This window comes from Hippopotamus amphibius, chromosome 7 (genome assembly GCF_030028045.1).
Source record: "Hippopotamus amphibius kiboko isolate mHipAmp2 chromosome 7, mHipAmp2.hap2, whole genome shotgun sequence".
Classification (NCBI taxonomy): Eukaryota; Metazoa; Chordata; class Mammalia; order Artiodactyla; family Hippopotamidae; genus Hippopotamus; species Hippopotamus amphibius.
The window spans coordinates 147,496,326-147,517,454 of record NC_080192.1 but is presented as its reverse complement, the minus strand read 5'-3'; the positions used below and the strand labels follow the sequence as shown (position 1 = coordinate 147,517,454).

Here is a 21,129-nt window from a genome sequence, read left to right as displayed (position 1 = left end):
CAGGCTCCCCCAGCAGGCGGCTGGGTCCACACGCGCATCTCCAAACCCCGGCAGAGCACCGCCTTGGAAGGTCACCTCACTCCCCTTCCTCTGTTGGTCGAGCAGTCCCACACCCACCTGGATGTGAGGCAAGAGGCCACAGGCCCCACTGCTGGAAGAGAGACAAAGGCCGTCATTTTACACTGCCGGTACCAGGAACCACAGAGGTGGGGGCACGGAGGCCCCTGTCCTCTGACGTCTACGGCTGGGAAATGGACAGGCGGGGTGGGGGGGGGACGCCGGAGCAGAGAGCATAGGACCACAGGAAGCGGCTCCCTCCCCCCACACAGAAGCTAAGCATTTCTCAAGGCCGGGGCTCCCCAGCAGCTCAGCGGCGTGTGGGAGCAGAACCAGCCTCCCAGGCGGTGCTTTCCTGGCGTCCCGGGCTGCAGTGCCGAGGCTGGGCAGGGCTGAATCCATCCCTTAGCTCCCCCTTCGTTTCCCCCACGAAATGGTCACCACGGTTTGACTGGACATCTGGATATCTTCAGGGCAGGAACACAGAGGTGGACCTCACGTTGGCTGGCACAGTCCGAGAAGCAACAGGATTCGGACTCTGGCTTCCAGACCCAGGACCCTTGCTTTGCTTTGACCGATCGTCCGCTGACCGGCTTTCCTGGTTCCCAAAAGCTACATGTGAAAAGAGGGACCGCAAGTCAGCAGTACAGCCTGGAAAGATGCTCAGCCGTGAGCACTGAATGTTTTAAATACTCATCCCCAGAATCTTAAAACGCAGGCTCCTCTGAAAGACATAAGCGCAGCCTGACGGTTGGTCTCTTTTTAGATCCACGCGCACATGGCAGATTGACACGCCCGCATCTGAGAGCAAGCGCTCCGGGCAGCTGGCCTCCGCGCTGGGCGGGCTGGCAGGGCCGGACGGCAAACAGATGCGCGCCAGGCCCGGCGCAGGGCGCCTGTCAAACTGTCCGCCGAGCTCAGGCTCGCGGAGAGGCGGCTTCTGCTCTGCGGCGGGGGAGCTGCTGGCAGCGCCGTCCTGTGTCCCGTGCGAGACCGTGGCACCCTCCACAGGCCGGGCTTCGCGCCTGGGCCACACGCCCGCGCTGCCGCCCACTCCCTAAGGGCCGAATTTTCCCTGGTTTGCCAGTCCTCCTCCTCAAAATCACCACGGCTTGAGGGAATCCGTGACTGCTTGCCAGAGTCACAGAGGTCACTCTTAAAACCTTAATTTAAAGCTCTAAATGATCTGCTAAATTTAGACACAGTTCCAACGAGCACCTGATTTCACTCTCAGAACATCACGGGCTGTCGTCGGAGAAGAAGGCGCAGAGGCTGGTGATTTGCACGTGGGGAGCTCAGGGCCAGCGGGAGCCTATCAGGAGCCGCGCTCCGTCTCAGGTTGGGAAGATGCCCCCACGAGCGGGAATCCCAGGTCAGTAACTGGGTGACAGTACTTTAGACACATTGGAAAGCACATTGGGTGGTTCTGCTTGATGGGGAAGGGGATGCCTTCCCGGCTCTGCGGGAGGGGGGGTTCTGCACACCTCCCCGCCCCCCACTCCCAGGCAGCGCGCCAGCGACCGTGTGCACGCCAGTCTCAGACGGAGACGTACGAGGCAAGCGAGGCCCAGGGGTGGTGAGGAGACGGCCGGGGCAGCCCCGCGAGGCAGGGAGCCGGGGGACGGCTGGACAGCCGGACCCTGGGCATCTCCCGGGCAGCTGGGGCTCCACGCCAAGGCCCATGTGCCCCTGTGGCGGCCTGGGTGTTGGGTGCAGCGCAGAGACAGAGGCAGAGCCCAGGGTCCTGTCGCCCTGCTTCAGGGAAGGAGGGAGTGGGAAGCAGATCTCGGTAACCAGTGGAGGTCGACATTCAGAAGATTCAGGTCGGTGGGGACGGGGAGGCAGGAAACAGGCGTCCACGTGCACTGAGGGCAGTGCTCAGGCGCCGCCGTGGGAGAGGCTTACCAGGTGAGCACACAGGTGGGGCCTTCTCAGAAGAGGCCCCGGACGTCAAGGCGGGAGCAGAGGCTGGCACCCCCCACGGTGCCGGGCAGACCACCTGGTAGGTTCTCCTAGGGAGGTGGGTCGGCAGAGGGAGGGAGGGAGGGGCAGAGGGAGTGGGGGCGGGAGGGGGACACACCTTGGACAAAGGCGCAGGGGTCTCTGCACTGGGACTAGAGATGCTCCTCAGAGACAGGGAACTAAGGGAGACCCTGGAGACGCCCCAGCTCCCTGCCACCACAGCGTGCCTGTGGGAAGTGCAGGCTCCCACGCCCACCCAGCTCTGCCTTTGGAGAGGATGCCCAGCGGGTTCATACGCACTTCAAGGTGTAAGAAGCACAGACCCAGGTCAGCCTCTGGGTAAGAGGTAGGGTACCATGCCTGTGGCCTGGAAGAGAGGGGAAGGCGGGCCCCGGCCACCCAGCAGGGTGTGAATCCCAGCCTGCGTCTCCCTCTGTGACGGGAGCTCGGCTGCAAGAACACTCAAGGAGACACCACAGGGCTGTTCAGCAGAAAAGGAGCTGGACACAGTGCCTCAAGGCAGGTGACAGGGACACAGACCTGTCTATGGGGAGAAGTTCCGACAGCCAGAGCCGCGGTGGAGCGAGCCGCCTCTGCACGGGGCTAGAGCCCTGAGCCTCCTGGCAGGGCACGCGAGGGGCTGGTCCTGCCTTTCTTCCAATCACGGGGCAGGGATACGGGGCGGGAGTGGTCGTCTCACCCAGTCACAGGTCAGGGACAGGGAGGGCACGGAGCCCGCAGAGGACGGGGTCAGGGAGATGAAACCTTCTCCCAGAGCGCGCTGGTGGGGTGTGGGGAGGGTGGCAGGGCGCATGGAGGCCCTGCAGAGCCTGAGGGTGTATCTGAAGGTCGAGGGGAGCCCAGGAAGGATTCCGAGCGAGGAGCAGAGGGGCCCTAAGGGCGCGAGGAGAGGGAGGCTCCAAGGAGGCCGTGTGGAGCAGGGACGAGAACATGTGTGTTAGTGGGGAGGGGGCTGCAAGATGGGGGGGCGCAGGCTGGAGGCAGAGACCAGTCCAGGGATTTTGGAAGCGGTCCAGGCCCAGGGTGGTGAGAGCCGGAGGCTGGAGGGGACGGGTACCGTCAGGAAAGCAGATCGGGGGGCCGGGCGTCCGGACTGCAGCAGGGGAGGGGGCCTCCCCAGGACGCAGTGCCGGTGGGGAGGGGGCAGGGGAGGGGTGAAGCCAGGATGCGCTCGGCCCCCTCTTGCCTGCTCTGGGGCGCCTGCAGGTCTTCCCAGTGGAGAGGTCCGGGGCGGCTGGAGTGCAGATCCGGGACTCTGCAGAGACGTCGGGGGCTAGAAACAGAGGTGGGGTCTTCACACCCGGGCGACTGCAGCCGGGGGTGGAGCGGAGACCCCCAGACGGTGCCCCGGGCGCAGAGAGCCTGGGACCCCAGGAGCAGCGAGGGTGGAGGGCGGGGAGGAGGGTGACCGAAGCCGGAAGCCAGGAGGTCTGTCCCCAAGGACGGAGTGGGCGGACCCGACCCTGCAGGTCCCTTAAGATCAAGGGTCCACTGGCCGTCGGGCAACCCTGAGGCTGGTCCTAAGCTCCCCCCACTCACAACAGGGCCAGCGCCTCCTCCCACCTCATCCCGCGCCCCCAGCCCGACGTCCGCACTCGCGGGACGGCACGCCTGGAGACGGTCACGGCACGGGGGCTGCGTCTACCCATCGCTTCCTCCCCGGGGAGCCCCGCTCCCGCTGTGCACAACCCGCTTGCCGGGCCCAGGTGCGGCCCAGCTCGCCTGCGGGCAGAGCAGGGGAAGGGCGGGAGCGGGTTTCCGACGCCAAGGCCGAGGCAGCTACCGGCACCACGGGACAGCCACAGGGACTCCGGGTAGCCCAGGAGCGCTCAGGTGCCACAGCAGGCCCCCTGGCATACGCACGCACAGATGCCCGTGAACACACACATGTGCACACGGGAACACACTCACACGCGTGTGTGCGCGTGCACTCGCTGGCCGGGTGTCCCCCAGGCACGGGGACGTCCCCCCGCACACAGCCCCTCACAGCCTGGGGGAGCCTCCTGGCCGCCGGCCCCCTTCCCGGGTGCCACTGCTGTGCGCTCCGGACGCACAGCCCGTCCTGGCTCAGGGCCGCTCCCCTGTCATCTGGTCAGAGAAGCTGACGCGCGAGGGCAGGCGGCCAGCTTGGCCTCAGCGCCACCGGAGGCTGGGCTGGCAGACGGATGGGTCCGAGGGGTTGAGGACCGGCACGCGTGAGGCGCCCGCAGGGGAGGCTGCAGGTTCGTTGTTCGGCTCACCAGGCGCGCACTCCCCGAGGCTCACAGCTGCAGCCGGGGAGGCGGACAGGGTGCCCGCCGGGAGCGGGCAGATGGTGCAGGAGGGGCCGGGGCCCCGCCAAGATGGGGAGGAAGCCGTGGCTCTGCAGGAACGGGCTGGGCGCCGGCCTCAGAGCATCTCAAGGCCTTCCGGCTCACTCCGGCTCGTTCCGGGGCCCTGAGAGCCAGAGGCCAGCATCGCAGCCAGCCTGGGAGCAATCGCCCTCTCAGCCTTGTTGCTGCTGGAGGGAGAATGGGTCCGTGGCCTCTCGGACTGGCTCAGAGGGCCTCCCTGACCCCCGGCCCTTGATGAGCTGGCGCCCGTGTGGTCCCTTATAACCCGTGCAGGAACTCAGACCACACAGAGAGGACAGTTCCTGAGAGCACTTCCTGCTGCCGATGGAGCTCAGAGGCCGCGCCAGGCCCTGGTGGGGAGGTCGGCGGGGGCTCCCGCACGCCTGTCGCTGGGCCGGGCGGTCACGTGCGCACCGCTCTCCCTCCACGGAGCGACGTCGGTCACTCCCTCTTCATCCTCTTCTTGTTTCATTAAGTCCCAAGATGAACACGCAGGACCCCTGCAGGAATGGCTGTATCCAGACGCCTGGACTGGCAGGGCATCACGGGACGATCGCCGGCGGTGACTCCCGACGAGTGAACGGGGCCAGCCGCCACGGCTCCCGGCGCTGAGCCTCCCGTGTCCCCCGGGGGGTGGCCGGCTCTGCAGGCCCTGGGACCCCAGGGCTAGGGGAAGCGTGCCGTTCCGGGACAGGCGTGGGGGGTCCCGCGGGTGCACGGGCCGGGGTGAGGACAGCCTGTTTCCGCGTCCCGCCTTCCTGTCAGTGCGGCCCCGTCCTCGGCCCGCGCGGCCGCCTCTCCCGGACGTCCTGCCAGCTTCAGGGCCGGCCACGTATTTGCGCGTCTTCAGCCTCTCGTCTCGTAGCTCCCAGACAGCGCCCGGCGGCCAGGAGACGGCGGGGTGGAGGGGGCGGGGCTGTGGCTGCCATCAAGACAGACACTGCACAGACGGTGACAGAAAACCCTGTGTCTGGGGGGGGGTGTGTGTGTGTGTGTCTGGGTGTGTGTCTGTGTGTGTGTGTGTGTGTGTGTGCCTGTGTGTGTCTGTGTGTGTATCTGTGTATGTGTGTGCCTGTGTGTGTGTCTGTGTGTGTGTGTGTGTGTGTGTGGGGTCCAGGTGCAGGCTGGGGGGAGCGGAGGTCTGCGTGTACCAGGAGGCACCTCGAGTTTCTTTGAGCAAAACCCCTGGAGACGGAGCCTGAGACGCCTGGGCGTCCCCCCCCAGCAGCACGGCCCCCAGGGAAGGATCCGCCCGCAGGAAGCGCCCGGGAGCAGGCGGACAGCGGAGAGACACCCCCCGCAACGCGCTGGGGCCCGGGGTGTGCGGAGCAGGAACGTGAGGACGCACCAGCCCCAAAGCACACCGCCTTCCTGACCGGCTGTGTTTTCACCTTGACCTCCTCCTGGTCCCGAAGGCGTCAAGACCCTTCTGAAAGGTCGAATCCTTTGGGCCGTCACCTCCTTCCTGAAATGAACGTTGCAGGTGGCGAGGGCGTCACGTGGGTAAAACCGCGTCCCCCCAAGAGTCGCCTTGACGTGCTAACCCCCGTGCCTGCGCCCCTGACCTGTGGGGAGTGGGGGCTTGCGGATGGTCTCTGGGGCGGCCCTGACCCCCGACAACTGGGTCCTGGGAGACGAGCAGACGCGGAGGACGGAGATTCCTTCCTCGGCTCTCTCGACCCTTTGTCCTCTACGGGCCGCTCGGGCGGGGGGGCCGCTCGGGCGGGGAGTCCGCGGGGCCGCGCTCCCGGGTCCCCAGATCAGAGCCGCTCCTTCTTCTGCACGGAAGCCCCTCCGACCACCCTCAGAGCAGCACGGCCACTCCCTCCTGCCGAGTGGACACCAAGCGGAGTGGCCTTACGCTCGGAGGGTGGGGTGTCGACCCGTCCACACGCGCACCCACGGCTCTGTGCCGCACGCACCGCGAGCCACACGTGGGAGGCGGAGCGGACGGGGCAGCAGCATGACCGCGTCTGTCTGCCCGTGTCTGTCCGTCCATCCTCTCATGTCATAGACGGGCAGTGTGGCCTCCAGACACGGGGCGGGCGCCCCGCAACACCATGAAATGCTCTCCCCTTCCCTGTCTCTCCCTGCCTCCATCTGCCTCCGTCTGTCTCTCTCACACACACGCTCACACACACCACACGTGTACACACGTGTGCAAGCACACGTGTGGTCAGTCCCTGGAGGTTACTTCTGCGTGACCACCACGCACGCTTCGGCAGAGCTGAGGGGAACACACCTGTCTTCCCAAAGCTTTGATCCACTTTCCTTATTTTGAGAGCATCTCACACAAAACCCCCAGAGATCTTCCCTCTTCTGCATTCACTGCCCCTTTTCCTCTCCAGGCAGCAAGATTCAAAGGAAAGAATCGGGGTGAAGAAGAAGCCAGCGGGGGGCCTGGGGGCCGACACCACCCCCCACAGCCCACGTCAGGGCCCCTCTCCTGGGGGGTCCGGCACGGCTCCCTGCCCAGATCCTTCTCCGAATGGGGGGGCTGTGCCCGGCGTGCCCCCGGCAGCCTGTCCCCAGGCTCCGCGCCCGGTCTCTCAGCCTCCAGAGCCAGTCAGGACCTGGAGTCCACCCTGACCGTGGTTCCCCTGCTCCTGCCGGGACTCCTCCCTGATGTGGGGCCGGGAGCCCCTCCTGCAGAGCCACGGGAGGACAGACGGGTCCCGGGTGGGAGGGCAGCTGGTCGCTTCCCTCCTGTGGGCACGCACAGCACGGCGACGGAACGCGCAGGTTTTCTGCTCCGGCCCCACTGGTGCCTCTGGTCCTTAGGCAGCATCTCTGCCCCGGAGGCCGATGAGACCCACCCCCTGCCCTGCTCCCGGCGCCCTGCCCAGGAGCCCATCTGGGAGGCCCCCTCAGGGGACGCGCGGCCCCAGGACGCGTCCAAGACAGCGGCTTCATGCAGAGCTGCTGGGGCTGGGGGGAGGGGGGAGGCAGAGGCCCCTCCAGGCTTGCGGAGCTGAGATGCAGCTGCGGCAGCTGCCGTCCCGCCAGAGGGAGGTCTGCTGGGTTCCCACAGGTGACCCACAGGGCAGGGACGGCGGGCCAGGGACTCCTGCCAGAGACGGTGCGGGGCGAGAGGCCACGATGCTCTCGGCGGGCTCAGGTCTCAGCCCGGGGCGCCTGGCAGGGGCAGCGACGCCGGAAGCTGTTCCAGCGTCTTCTCGCGTCCCACACGGGAGACCCGCGGCAGCGGGGTCGGAGCTGGGCCGAGGGCCGGGTCCGCGGGTCGGGGGGCCGGGGGCGGAGCGCCGAGTGGGGCCGACCGTGGTGCTGACCTGCTGTCCTGGCGAGCGCGGGAGAGCCACCCGGGGGCCGAGACTGGGCCCAGCCCGGACTTGGTCCTACTCATGCTGACCTGTCGTGATCCTATTCCCCACCCCACACGCACAGTCACAGGGACACACGTGCACACACGCACATGCGCACACACGCGCACACAGACACACACGCACACGTGTGCGCACACACACGCAGTGGGGGCTGGAGCTTCCGGACCTGCCACGTTTCCTCGGCCGTCAGGTTGGCTTGCGCCCTCCGGCTCCCCGGGGTCCAGACACGGAGGTGAGTCGGGGGGTCCCCAGTCCCTCCACAGCCCTCCCCGAGGGGTCACCCCAGCCCAGCCCCCGACCGAAGGCACAGGCCGGGCGGAGGCCAGCACCCCGGGCTGCCAGCTCCCCGGGGAACCGCCCGCAGGCGTGGGGGGCGGAGGCCTGGCCCGCAGCCCCCCCCCACCCTCCAGGACGGCACCCTCCGGCCCCGCGGGGGCGGCTCTGCGACGCCCGTGTCTGCGGCTGCTGGAGCCCTCGCGGACACGACCCCCTGCTCACCCCTTTGCTTGTGTGCTGTTGGGACCCCGGATCCTGGGGAGGTCAAAGGGCCCACCCAGCTCACAAAGCCCCCCAGACAGGCACGGCGCTGCCCGCGCACGGCGTGACTCAGGGACTGGCCTCCTCGCACCGTGCTGAGTCCCGGGTCTGTGTGTGTGCGTGAGAGTGTGTGTGTGCGAGAGTGTGTGTGTGCGTGAGAGTGTGTGTGTGCGAGAGAGTGTGTGTGTGTGTGCGAGTGTGTGTGTGTGTGAGAGTGTGTGTGTGTGTGCGTGAGAGTGTGTGTGTGCGTGAGACTGTGTGAGTGTGTGTGTGCGAGAGTGTGTGTGTGCGCGAGTGTGTGTGCGTGAGTGTGTGTGTGAGTGTGTGTGCGAGAGTGTGTGTGTGAGAGTGTGTGTGTGTGCGAGAGTGTGTGTGCGTGAGTGTGTGTGCATGAGTGTGTGCGTGAGAGTGTGTGTGCGCGAGAGTGTGTGTGCGAGAGTGTGTGTGTGAGAGTGTGTGTGCGCGAGTGTGTGTGCGTGAGAGTGTGTGTGCATGAGAGTGTGTGTGTGCGAGAGTGTGTGTGTGCGAGAGTGTGTGTGCGTGAGAGTGTGTGTGTGCGAGTGTGTGTGCGTGAGAGTGTGTGTGTGCGAGAGAGTGTGTGTGTGTGCGAGTGTGTGTGTGTGTGAGAGTGTGTGTGTGTGTGCGTGAGTGTGTGTGCGTGAGACTGTGTGTGTGAGTGTGTGTGTGCGAGAGTGTGTGTGTGCGCGAGAGTGTGTGTGCGTGAGTGTGTGAGAGTGTGTGTGCGAGTGTGTGTGAGAGTGTGTGTGTGTGTGCGAGAGTGTGTGTGCGTGAGTGTGTGTGTGTGAGAGTGTGTGCGTGAGAGTGTGTGTGCGTGAGAGTGTGTGTGCATGAGAGTGTGTGTGTGCGAGAGTGTGTGTGTGTGAGAGAGTGTGTGTGCACGAGAGTGTGTGTGCGTGAGAGTGTGTGTGTGCGTGAGTGTGTGTGTGTGAGTGTGTGTGTGTGAGAGAGTGTGTGTGCACGAGAGTGTGTGTGAGTGAGAGTGTGTGTGCGCGAGAGTGTGTGTCCCCAAGAGTGTGTGTGTGCGTGAGAGTGTGTGTGTGTGAGAGTGTGTGTGTGTGCGTGAATCGGAGGGGTGGCTGAGGGACCAGGCTTGTCCAAGATCAGGAATTCTGGGCACAGAGTAAGGGTGCCTCGGGGGCCCAGCGCTCCGCCGGGTGAGACGTGGGGACCCGCACTGGCGCCCGGGCCTCCCCCTCCATCACAGGAGCGTTTGTCACGTGCGGAGACAATCACGTCCCACTTGATCCTCAGCAAGGTTATCAAAGAGAAGTGTTCTCGCCCTCATTTTAGAGATGATCCAACAAGCCCAGAGAGCACCTGCCTGGGGTCCCCCGTCAATGAAGAAGGAAGCGGGGGGGGGGTGCCTCCTGTTGGAGCCCAGCTGACTCAGGAGGGATGCGGTCCCCGGGGGGCCGGGTGTGGGATGGGTTCGCGCAGACAGCTCCCTCGGGCGTCAGCTGAGGGGCAGATCCAGGGATCTCCACGGCATCTCCCCCATCAAAGATGACTGCAGAGCCGGCGCAAACCAGCAGGAGGAGACTGGCAGGAGCTCTCTCTGGGCATCCGTCCTTGTCACCACAGAGCGGCTCCAAGCTCTCCTCCTCTGCCTGGACCAGGGCCGGGGGGAGCCTGGTACCCTGTGCGCCTGGCGGTCCAGCCTGACGGCCGGCTGGCTACAGGGCACGTGGTCTCGGCCCCAAGGCTGCGGTCTCACATGCGACGGGCGTTTGGGAAATGTGCCCTCCCCAGTCCATCATGGAAGAGGCTTCTGAGAAGGAGACGGCGTAAAACCAGGGTGGACAGCACCCCAGGGCCTCAGGGGAGGACGGCTGCTCAGCTTTCCTCCGTCCACAGCACAGGGCCCTGGCCAGGCCACGCACACGGCCGCCCCCTCGCCCTCCAGCAGCCTGCCTGGGCTCAGCCCCGACCCCCCAGGCAGAACCTGGGCGGGAAGAGAAAGAAGCCGAGGAGAGACTCAAAGGGGAGAAACTCACGAGCGATTCCCCAAGATGACGCTGAGCCGTCAACCACGGAAAAGAAAGAAAACGCAGAACACAGTGCGCTGGAGCACGACCTCAAACCCAAAGCCGTCTCCAGGGGAGGCTTCCTCTGTATCATAAGAGGACATAGCAGGTTTCACTTCATAATTTCAAACACTCAAGCTCGTCTTCCAGGAAGGTGTTCACAAAGCTGGGTGTTTCGATTCAGAACGTGTCCCGTGAAAGCCAGGGAGCCTGGTGGGTCGGCCGGGGTGGGCGCTGGGATTCAGGACGTGGCACCTCCCCCGGGGGAGGGCAGGGCAGGAACCACCCCGCCCGCATCCCTGCCCCTCCGCTGCCCCGGCCCTGCCCACAGGCTTCGGCCCCGTGCCTGCTCTCTGCGGCCACCCTGCAGACGTGAGAGGCGGCCGGCGCCCGAGAGAGGCACTGAGCCGGGCACGGACCGCGGCGTCGCTGCTGCCCCGGCCCTGCCGCTTTTACGCTCGGGGCCCCGAGGAGGACGATGCCACAGCACCGTGGCAGCGGGCAGGTGCTCCCACAGCTCAAGCCCCCGGTGGTCCCCTGGGAAGGGACCTCACATCCTCAGGAGGCCCCTCTCTGGGCCACTGGTGGGGGGGCCCTCGCGGCTCGGTGCCCCGAGGAGGGCCTGCGAGGTCTGGGTACCGTGTGGCCAGGCTGTCTCCGCGCCCGTCCTGCGCCGGGCACGTGGTCTTCACCAGGGCGCCTCACCCTCACGGCAGCAAGAGGAGATGAGACCTCGCACCCGTCCTGGAGATGAGGGTGCCAGGGCGCGGACAGGTCCCCGGTCCCCACTCCCGGGAGGGGTGTGAGCCCAGGGGTCTCTCCCCGGCCACCGGGCGGCAGGTCCTGCTCTGAGGACTGCCTCCGCCCCGGGGGAACACCCTGTGACTCACGGTCCCTCCGTGGCCCCTGGGGTGATGGTGCCGGACCGGCCGCCTTCATTCCAAAGTAAGTCCAGTGGCAGCTAGAACCCGGCCGCGTAGCGGAGCCCTCGGGGGGTGAACAGCAAGGATCTGCCCAGAGAAACACGAGCGCTGACAAAATCGCAAGGAGAAGGAGAAGTAAGAAGGGGGAGGCCTGCCCCTGAGCAACTTCCCTCCGAGGTTTCTTCTTCCCGGGACGCAGGTCGCACGGGTATTTCCCGGAGTCTTTGTCTTCCTCCAGGGCAGGCCCCCGGGGCCGATTTGAGTGGAGGTCCGAGAACGGGGGTGGGGGGGCATCCCCGGATCCACCACAAGCCCACCGCGCGGCCATCGCTCCCGGACCCGCAGCGATACCAGCGGGACGACGCCCCACCCCCGTGTCTGTTCAGAAATTCTATCTGCCCACTCCCCTGCGGCCCGCGGGAACAGCGGGCGGTGATGCAGCGGGAGCGCCCCCGACTCTGTTGGGAGAGGGAGGCCCCGCCCACAGAAGCATCTGGAAGGTCATCCTCTGACCTCCCGGGAACGCAGGGCCTCCTGGAGGACGGGCCCAGGCCACCCCCCGCCTGGCCACCCTCAGCACCCGGCCTTGAGTGTCACCGAGAGTCCCCTGGAGCAGGGCCTGACCGCCAGGGGTGACCCTGCCTCGGGGAGACAGCACCGCCTGTGGGACACGGGGGACAGGTGACCCGGCCAGGCCCTCGTCCCTGGGAGCTCCCCCGGGCCCTGGGCCACCGACCCCTGTGCCCGCCAGCCCGGCAGCCAGGACCCCGCTGTACAGACAGGCAGGTTCACGCAGGGCCGCCCTCACCACACAGCCACGCCACACCAGGGTCACGCATGCTCACGTGGGCCACGGCACAGTTCACGCGCAGCCACGCCCCGCTCCACACCAGCCTCACGCCACACACACTGCGCACATGCCACACTGGGGTCACACGGGCATACATGCGCCTGGTGCCCACCACAGCCGAGCGCCCACGTGCACCGTCCAGGACACGGCCCTCGGTTAGAGGAGCGGATGGGGCTCACGTGCCGCCTCGGAAGCCTCAGCACCGGAGCCCCGCCCTGCCTCCCCCGCTGCCTGCAGCTGAGGCTCCAGCCTCCTGCCTCTCTCCTCCGGGCTCCAGCCTCCTGCCTCTCTCCTCCGGGCGGGCTCAGAGCAGGCGGGAGACCCCGGGAGGGAGGGCGGGAGAGCAGGAGGAAGGCAGAGGAAAGGGTCGGTTTCGGAGACAGGAGCTGCGCGCCTGGAGACGGCACAGCGGGGGCTGCCTCTGAGCGGGGGCTGGGGCACAGCGGTGGGGGGGGGAGGGAGGGAAGCAGAGGGGAGAGGGGTGGCAGGGGGAGAGCCGGGGGGAGCAGGGGCCAGGAGGGGAGGGGGGCCTAGGAGGGCACCCAGGGGACGTCGCCCAGGCCACAGCCCCGGCAGGCGCGCACCCAGGCTGCACGTGTGCCTCACCCAGAGAGCACCCTGAAGGACCCCGCGAGGCCTCCCAGCACAGGCGGCGCCCTGGCCACCCGCCGGGCCTGGACCCTCCCCGGGGCGCATCCCTGGGTCTAGCACGGCCACGAGGCAAGCCCCCCCGCCCCCCCGGGGCCTGCGGGGCCCGCAGAGCCGTCCTGCAGCACGGCCTCCCCCCGGAGGGTCTTTCCCAGATGCCTGCTTACTTTTTAAAGACTTGGCCTTTCAGAGCCGTTTCAGGTTCACGGCAAAATAGGGGGCAGGTGCTGAGGGTGCCCGCCGCCCGGCCCCGACACGGGCAGGCTCTCCCTTGTCAGGTCCCCCCCCCCCCCCCCCGCCGTCAGACGGTGCATTGGATGCGGGCGGTGAATGGCGCTGAGGCGCCGTGGTCGCCCAGGGCCCCGGGCAGGCCAGGTTGGCTCCCGGGCCGCACCTGCCGCCGGGGCGGGCACGCACAGTCACCTGCACCACTCAGCACCTGCCGTATTTCCTCCCTCTTTCTCCTGGAAGTGTTGCTCCTGCTTCAGACCCTAGCTGGCCACCTCTAGCTCAGGAGGCCCCCAGGGCCCTTCAGGGTCGTGCCCGGGGCCGTACCAGCCTCCTGTGTCTCCACGCTCCCTGAAAAGCAGGTTGTTCAACTTCTGCCACAAACAGGGATGCTTTCGAGAGAGAACGGAGGGCCGGCTGCTGTGCGTCGTCGTCCTGAAGCAACAGGCAGTCGGGGCTGCGGACGGGTGTCGGGAGGCAGTCTGGCCGCCCTCGTGGCGGGAGCCGAGGCAGCCGCCACCCGCCTGGGTCTCACGGCGTGGTCCTGGCATCGGGCTCCAGCTGCGGGCGCCCCCCACGCCCCGCGGGGGTCCCCACTGCACCCGTCAGCACGACGCCCGCGGGGGGAGGGGCTGCTCGGCCCCCGGGGTCTCGTTGACTGTTTCAGGGGGTCTGCCGTACACAGAGCCGCGCAGCGCAGTGCGGCGTGGCGGGAACTGGAGACCCGCCTCTGGCGCAGGACCCTGAAGCCAGCGGGCACGCGGATGAGCCTTGGCGCCCGTGGCGACGGCCCCGGCACCTGCCCCCAGGGCCTCCTGTCCCTCCGCGGCCTAAACGCCTGCCCCAGCCACTGGGCGATGCCCGCGGGGGCCTGCATTTTAAAGAGCGGAGGCTTTGCTGGTAAGAAGACGTTCCTCCTGTGGGACTGCGCGCCGCCCTCGTTCGCTGCGGGGAAGGCACGTTTAAAGGGGCAGCTCCCCACGCCGAGTCGCACCCCTCAGGCGGGCCCCTGGTCCTCACCCTGACCACGCGGCGGGCAGGGGGACATGGCCAGGGATCCGCTTCCCCGACCCCAGACCCACCTGTGACGGGCCCTCGGGGGCTGAGGTGCCCACGTCTCACGCTGGGGTCACTTCTCATGTCAGTGGGGGCAGCCTCCTGACTGGTTGGTCTCGCCTTTGGCTGACGTGCTCATCTACAGACAGAACGATTTTTCAACACAGACCGGATTGTCCTTCCTCTGCTCCGGTTCCTTCAGTGACTCCCCATGGCTGACGCAAAACAGAAAGTTCCCCGAACGTGGCATTGGAGGCCGAGAGAAATGGCTCTTTCCTGGGTCCCAGCCAGGGTCCCCCATGTCCCCCCGCTGCCCTGACAAACCCCGCAGTCCTCAGGGCCCTGGCTGCACACAGGAGCCTCCTGGAGCTGCCCCTGGAGCACGGAGCAGGAGCAGACGCCGAGACAGCGTCCTGGGGGAGGAGGTGGTAGAGGGCACTGGGGGCGAGGCGGGCGTGTGGACGGAGGACAGTCCGGGAAGGGTCAGTATCAGAGGAGGGCAGAGCCGGAAGGGTGGACATCCCCGAGGGCAGGAAGCCCCGACCTCCAACGGAGGCCTGAGTCCTGGTCCAGGCGTCCCTCCTGGAAGCCATGTCTGGGCCGCTCCAGGGCCGTGCTGGTCACTGACCAGACAGAAGGCCCGTGAGGCCACGGGTGTAGACAGGAAAGAAGTAGAAGCAGAGGGCAGCTCGGGCATCGCCGGGTCAGGACCCCCGCTGAGAGGGAGACGCAGCAACTGCTCTGAGGTCATGGACGCGGCAGTGACCACGCGCTGAGCAGCGGCGGGGCCCCAGCGGGGGAGGGCCCCAGCGGGTCTTCAGGGGGTGGAAGAAGGGGAAGGAGTGGGAGACTGGGTGAAGGGACCACACAACAGGGCAGAGAGGACCCCGAGGTCAGCAGGAAAGGAAGGGTGAGGGGCCCTGCCCCGAGCACTGCCCTCCTGGGAGGAAGAGCATCAGTTATCGCGGCCGCAGTGATGCTGCCGGACACACGGCCGTCACCCCGGCCCGCACACGGCTCAGCTGGGCCCCTGCTCAGTGCACCACCCTCCTCCTTGAGCCGGGCTGGGGGAGAGGCAGCTGCTCTGCTGCTAAAGGACGTGTCGACGTCCTAACGCCCGCGCCTGCGCACCTGACCTTGTGGGGAGTGGGGGTTTTGCGGATGGTCCCTGCGGTGGCCCTGACCCGCTACGACTGGGCCCCTGGGAGATGAGCAGACGCGGAGGACGGAGATTCCATGCGAGGACACAGACTCGGATGGAAGAGACTGGAGAGATGCTGGGGCCTCCAGAAGCTGGAGGGGGCAGGAAGGACTTTCCCCAGAGGGAGACGGCCAGGCCCTGGGGAAACCTTGATCTTGGACTTCAGCCTCCAGATCTTCAAGAGCATACATTTCTCTTGTCTTAAGCTGCCCCCCCCACCCCGCCCCCGCCAGTTCACGGCGCTTCTGGTGGCTGCACTTCCCATTCCTGTGGCTGGAGAGGACGTGGAAACCCGGGGTTCTGAAGGTGTGGCCTGGAGCCAGGACCCAGTTGCTTCCACCCACAAGCCACCGGGCAAAGCCATCCTGCCCACAGAGACAGAGCACGGATGCAGATGGCGAACGACGGGACCAGCCACATCTCGGGGGCTGCTCGTGGCCTGCAGGAGGGCCACGTTAGAGGCCATTTGCACCTCTACATCTCTACAGACACACATGCACACACATGCACACACACACAGGCGCACACACACATGCCCGAGTTACACAGAAAAGAGAACCCTGAGTAGCATCACGGGTTTCTAGGATGGCTGCCTTCTCGATACAGAGGACGCGCTCCAGGGCCCCCTGGGTGGGCCCGGGGCAGCCCCTAAGCGTCTCTTTCTTATCCCGTTGCTTTGCCCCACCGCTCTCACGGCCCTCCCTCCTGGCCTCCCCCTCACCTCCAAGCAGAACCCACCTCCCACCGCCCAGCACCTCCTGTGTCATTGCCACACTTGCCCGATTTTGCTGCAAGCTCTCTGTGACGTGGGTCTTCCCAGCCACAAGATGGCCCAGAGGCCACGGGGGGAGCCCCCCCTTCTGTGTTCCCAGTGCTTCACACAGAATAAGACCCGAAAAACATGTCGTCACTGAAATACTGTACCAGATACATGAAATAAAGAAGGAGAAATGGATGAATAAATGAATTAAATATAAACTGAGACCATATCATAAACAAAGAGTAAAGGAAACCTTTGTAAGATAAGGAATTCTGGAAAATAGATTATTTAAACTAGATCTGGGAAAGGTGCTTGGAAAGGGGACGGTTTTGCGGAAAGAGAGCAAATGAGTTCCCAGAGGAGACGCGCGCCCCGCAAGGACTGAGGCGGGCGGGGGCCGACGTGGGCCCGCAGGCCACGGGCTCCGCCTGTGGAGGGTCAGGCGTGAAGGGGACACGATGGAGGCCTGGGGACGGTCACCAGGTGAACGAGGAACAGACGGAGCCCGGGCCTCGGTGGCTGAGCACCCTGAGCCATCGCTGGACACGCGTGCGGCTGAGAGCAAGTCACGTGCCCCACGCCAGCCCCAGTCCCAGGCTCTGAGCCACAGCGCAGGCCTGCGGACGCGCTCCAGCGTGGCCAGAGAGCCACTGAGACATCAGCTGAGCGCACACGCCACGCCGGTCTCAGGGGAGATGCGCCCGCCTCCCACTCCGGCTTCTCCCCGGGAACTCAGGGGACACCTCAGCACACGCTTCCGGCCCTCGCGCCGCCTGGACGACTGCAGGGCAATCACAGGTTCCAGCCCCTTCTCTCGGCTCCGGTCCCAGGAACGGAATATGGAACCGGACGGACCTCACGGCTGCTCTCTGCAGTTTACGTCTCCGTGACTCCGTCCAATGCCCGGCCACAGGGCAGGGTCTACGATATTATTTTGTCAGACATTCCTAAGAGGTTGATGGGGGTTTCAACCAGGGGGCGACTGTGGTTTAAGCCTGAGAGGGTGAGGACCAGGCAGGAGGGAGGCAGGGACGGGCCCGAGACGCTCAGACGCTTGTCTGATTTTCAGCTTTACTTCTAACGCGCTACTGTGCTCCCCGGACCACAGCTGTGAAAACTGCAAGGACTTACACCCGTACGCTTCTCTGCGTGCAGACCCAGCCATGACAACTCTCAACGTTTTCCGCTTCCACATGAGAAAGCCAATCTCCATGTATCTTGAGCTCACAATTCATGTTATCGCTGGTGTTGCCATGATTACCAATTACACTCAATTTCCACCACCGTGAACATCAACAGCGCTCTAGGTGACTTTGTCTTTGATAAGTGGAAAATAATTCCTCTGTTATTCTCACTATTTTGTAAAGCGATTGCACAAAAATTCTTGGGGGCACACCACATCTGACCCACTTGAAACCAGAACTGTGGACAGAGGGCTGTGACGTGCCTAAGAAGAGAAACAGAAGAGGAGGCAGAGGACCGGGTCATGGCCCTGCTGTTTCCTGGCCTCTGACCCAAAGTCTCTGGGCTCTGGTTTCCTCGTCTGTAAAACAGAAGGAGTCGTCACGGGCCAGCGGTGGACAGAGCACACGATCGTGCTGTGTAAACGGTCCAACTGTAGGAAGAGACTGGTAATTCCTACAAAACTCTGGTGGGTGGACAGTCACCTTGTTGCTAAGCTCAGCTACTCAGTGAATTCTGCACCGGCATCTCTCTCCACAAGCTCTCCCCGGCCCATCTCATCACTCTCACGACCCCCACCTGCAAGGACACGCAGAAGACAACCCGCTCCACTGTGGGAGTCCTGCCCTCCCTGAACATGAGCCAGGCTGCCAGGCTCAACTGCCAAGGCCCCCGAACGGCCCACAGACAAGCCCCAAACGCACGTCACTGTCTTTCTCACCCCTTCTCTAGGCTGTCAGTGCCACTGACTCAATCAAGCCAGAAGCCAAAGGGTCCGCGTCAACACCTCCCCTCCTCACCCCACCCCCGCCAACCCTGGAAATTCACGCCCAAGTGTTTAAGGGCACCCTCTCTCCATGCCACCATCCAAGGCCCGGTCTTCACCATCTTTTGCCAGAACTGCTGGTTTCGGCGGTTCCAGTCCGTTCCTCCGGAAAGCCGGCTTTCCCACAGAAGCTAGAGGCAGCATCCGGAAAACCCAGCTCCAACCTCCACCTGTCTGCCATGAGGGCCCCCTGCCCAGGAGGCCAGCCGCACCCTGTGGGAAGCCCCGGCTTGGACGCGGGTCTTCTGTGCAGGGTGCCCCGTGCACACGTCTCTCCTTGCACCTGTGCTTGACCCGAAGCAGCTCCCCGTCCCAGAACCGTGCTACCTGCTGTACACCGATGTCACTACGACCCTCCCACCCGCCCAGACTCTCTTGCGAGTCAGGACCCAACGAAAGGCACGCACGTGAATCTGGACGACAGAAAAGGAAAAGCAGTATTTTTTCCAGCCACCTTGGTGGACAGGCATGTATCACAGTGTCAGCAGGCAGACGCAGGGTCTTCCTGGCGACCCAGGGCCCCAGGTCACCAGGTACTGGTGCAGGCTTTGCTATAAATCCTACGGCCTCTTGATCTCCTGAAAGCCTTCCATGAATTCACACACGTCTGGGTGTCCTGAGAGCTGCCCTCACCCCTAAGAACTCCCCCCGGGCCTGTACACACCGAATCCCCCCGTGTGTCAGCCCTGCCTGCCTGAGACTCCGGTGGGGTCTGCTCTCCTGATGTCCAGTCCTAGTGTGTTCCCACCACTCCTGCTCGTGTGGACAGCGCCCCGGCCGGAGAAGGACCCAGCGGGTTTCCTAACCTGGACAGCATGCCCGTGTTCACCCACCTCCCCAGAGCTTTCCAGAAACAGGCAAGCGCTCGGCCGCATCTCTGATTCTAGGCTTAAGGGTGACGTGGGGTTGAACACGGTGAAACCAGGAGGCACAGCCCTGTGGGATCATTACCGACCCTTCGCCATGTCGGGGTCAAAGCCGTTCAGGGCGCCTTCAGTGGCCTCAGCTCCCCGAGGGGCGTGTTCCTCCCACGCTACCAGGATGGCGAGGACCTTGTGCAGGGACACGGCCTGGAGGGGTCTCCCTGCGGGTCAGCAATGTCCGCTCACAGTGGCAGTGTCGGACCAGGACCTTGAGCTCCCACCAGTGTCACGTCTCCTCCGCTGCCAGCCATGGAAACGTGCCGTCACGAGAGAGGGACACACACGCGTAACCAACATACACAGAAAGGTCCCGCCACTGATACAGAAAGCGTCCTAAGACAAAAATATGTGTTCTTAATACTTGATTGCCAATGTTAATACATGCGTATGGAAACAAATTTTCCCCAGTGCTCTCTCAGATCCTTCTGGAAGATCTGTGTTTTTTACAACCTTCCGGAAAGCAATGCCCTTGTACTTATCAAGAGCTTTTAAAACAGTCGTATTCTTTGATCAAAGGTGAGAACATAAAAAGCAAACAGAGGTTTCCCCACAAATCTGTCTGGTGTAACTATGTTTTTGAAGCACAGGGATTCTGTTTTGCAAACAGAAAGCACTTTATCTTTTATGCCACTTTCTTAGAGACCTGCTCTCTCGACGACCGTCCCCCACCCCTGAACAAAATCGCAGGCAGGTCCCGTCATTCCTCAGGGACGCGGTCACAAGAAGCCCTCTGATCCGTTTCAGAGGCCAGTTTCCAGGCAGATGCGCCCTCACAACCCCAGCGCAGACCCTGCTCACAGCTCCTTCCTCCGGGGTGGTGCCCATCCCCTGGCGGCAGGACCTGCAGCCAGAAGGCAGCGTCTGCACAGAAGAGGGGGGCTGCTGGGGGCGGGGGCCACTGTAGCTGGCGACGCGCGCCGTCAGAGTCCAGGGGCTGACTCCGCTCTGGAGATAAAGGCAGATGTCCAGCGCGACGGGTGATCTAGGAAGCTGTGGTCTGGATGTCACTGGACGTCACTCTTCACCACCATTAAAGATGTTACTTTTTGAAGTTTTTAATTTCTTGAAGAAGCGCTCATGCTAAAATGCGGCGCATAAAAGTAGTGTACCAAACTGTACGTACCACCCCATGTGGAGAAAATTCTCACACAGGAAAGACTTGATAGGCTATAGGAAATGGTAAGACTGTTTATACCCGTGTAGGTGGCTAAGGATGGTTGGTTTTTACCTGCCTTTCTTTCCGTCTCTGGAAGAGTCGCGTGTGCCAATGAGGATGTCCTGGTTAGGGGACCAGAAAGCGAAAGTCAATCAAGGTCTAAAGAAGCAGCACATGAGCGCTGCCCTTCTGGCCCGGCGGTCCGGCAGCCTCGTCCTGACTCTGACTTGTCCCTCAGTCCCTAAGTCTTTCCTCCTAAGGGAGCGAGGCTTTAACCCCTAAGAAATGCAGCCCAGGCGCAGATGTCAGCAGCATCAAGCAGGCCTAGGAGAGGCCCCGGCCGCACAGAGAAGGGTGTGCAGGAAGCTCAGGGAGGCCGGCCCGTGGGAAGGGGACACGGTGGAAGCCAAGGCCCTCTGGGCAGATCGCAGGCCAGGCCCCACGTCTGCGGCGGGGCGGGAGTGTGAGCTCCCTGCTCTGGGCTGTCCCCGCCACCTGCCTCTGGTCCTGCTCTCCTGGTTGCAATGTCCCTGCCCCAGCCTGGCAGCAGGAAGCCCGGCTTCCTGCCTGACGCATCCTTCCTGCTGTTGAGGGGAGACGGGCCCCTTAGGTGTGATCTCTCCTGGGTCCCCAGCGGGCCTCTCCCAACCGCAGGACCCCCTTCACCAGGCCTCTGCACCAGCCCTGCTCCCCGGTGACGTCACCCACTGGGCTTCCCCTCTCTCTGCCGGGAGGACCCAGCCCATCCAGCCCCAGCCCTCACACTCTCCCGGGCCCCAGACTCCTCTACCCGGCGCCACCCACGCTCTTCACCAGAACACTGCACAGGCATCTCAACATCAGAATTTAAAAAATAATTAAAAGACTTGGTTTCCCCCAGATCCATTCCCCTTTCTGTCTCGCGCTGCTCCGAGCAGTTTCTGTGCGATACCCCCGTTGGTAGAACACCCTCCCCGCCGCACAGGCCGAACGCGTCGACCATCATTCCCGCTGCTCTGTCCCCACCTCCTGCTTCCTCTCCAGCCGCTAACCCCGTGGCCTCAACCTCCGTCTGAGATGTCCCTCCAACGAGAAAGG

The 21,129-nt window shown here is 64.5% G+C and overlaps 1 protein-coding gene across 1 annotated transcript; it reads left to right on the top strand.

Moving 5' to 3' along the window:
• Positions 1-4,856: 4,856 nt before the first annotated feature.
• On the top strand, positions 4,857-11,858 carry LOC130857701 (collagen alpha-1(I) chain-like). Its single transcript, XM_057743405.1, has 10 exons — positions 4,857-4,935; positions 5,139-5,234; positions 5,599-6,362; positions 6,722-7,052; positions 7,155-7,300; positions 7,405-7,640; positions 7,942-8,225; positions 10,631-10,804; positions 11,140-11,244; positions 11,461-11,858. The coding sequence occupies exons 1-10, from the start codon at positions 4,857-4,859 to the stop codon at positions 11,856-11,858; spliced, it is 2,613 nt and encodes an 870-aa protein (XP_057599388.1).
• Positions 11,859-21,129: the final 9,271 nt, after the last annotated feature.

Coding starts and splice junctions, on each gene's coding strand:
- LOC130857701 (XM_057743405.1), top strand. CDS start 4,857: ATGAACACGCAGGACCCCTGCAGGAATGGCTGTATCCAGACGCCTGGA. Junction 7,053..7,154: donor GGAGGACAGACGGGTCCCGG/GTGGGAGGGCAG, acceptor TCTGGTCCTTAG/GCAGCATCTCTGCCCCGGAG. Junction 8,226..10,630: donor CCCTGCTCACCCCTTTGCTT/GTGTGCTGTTGG, acceptor CCCTGCCCACAG/GCTTCGGCCCCGTGCCTGCT.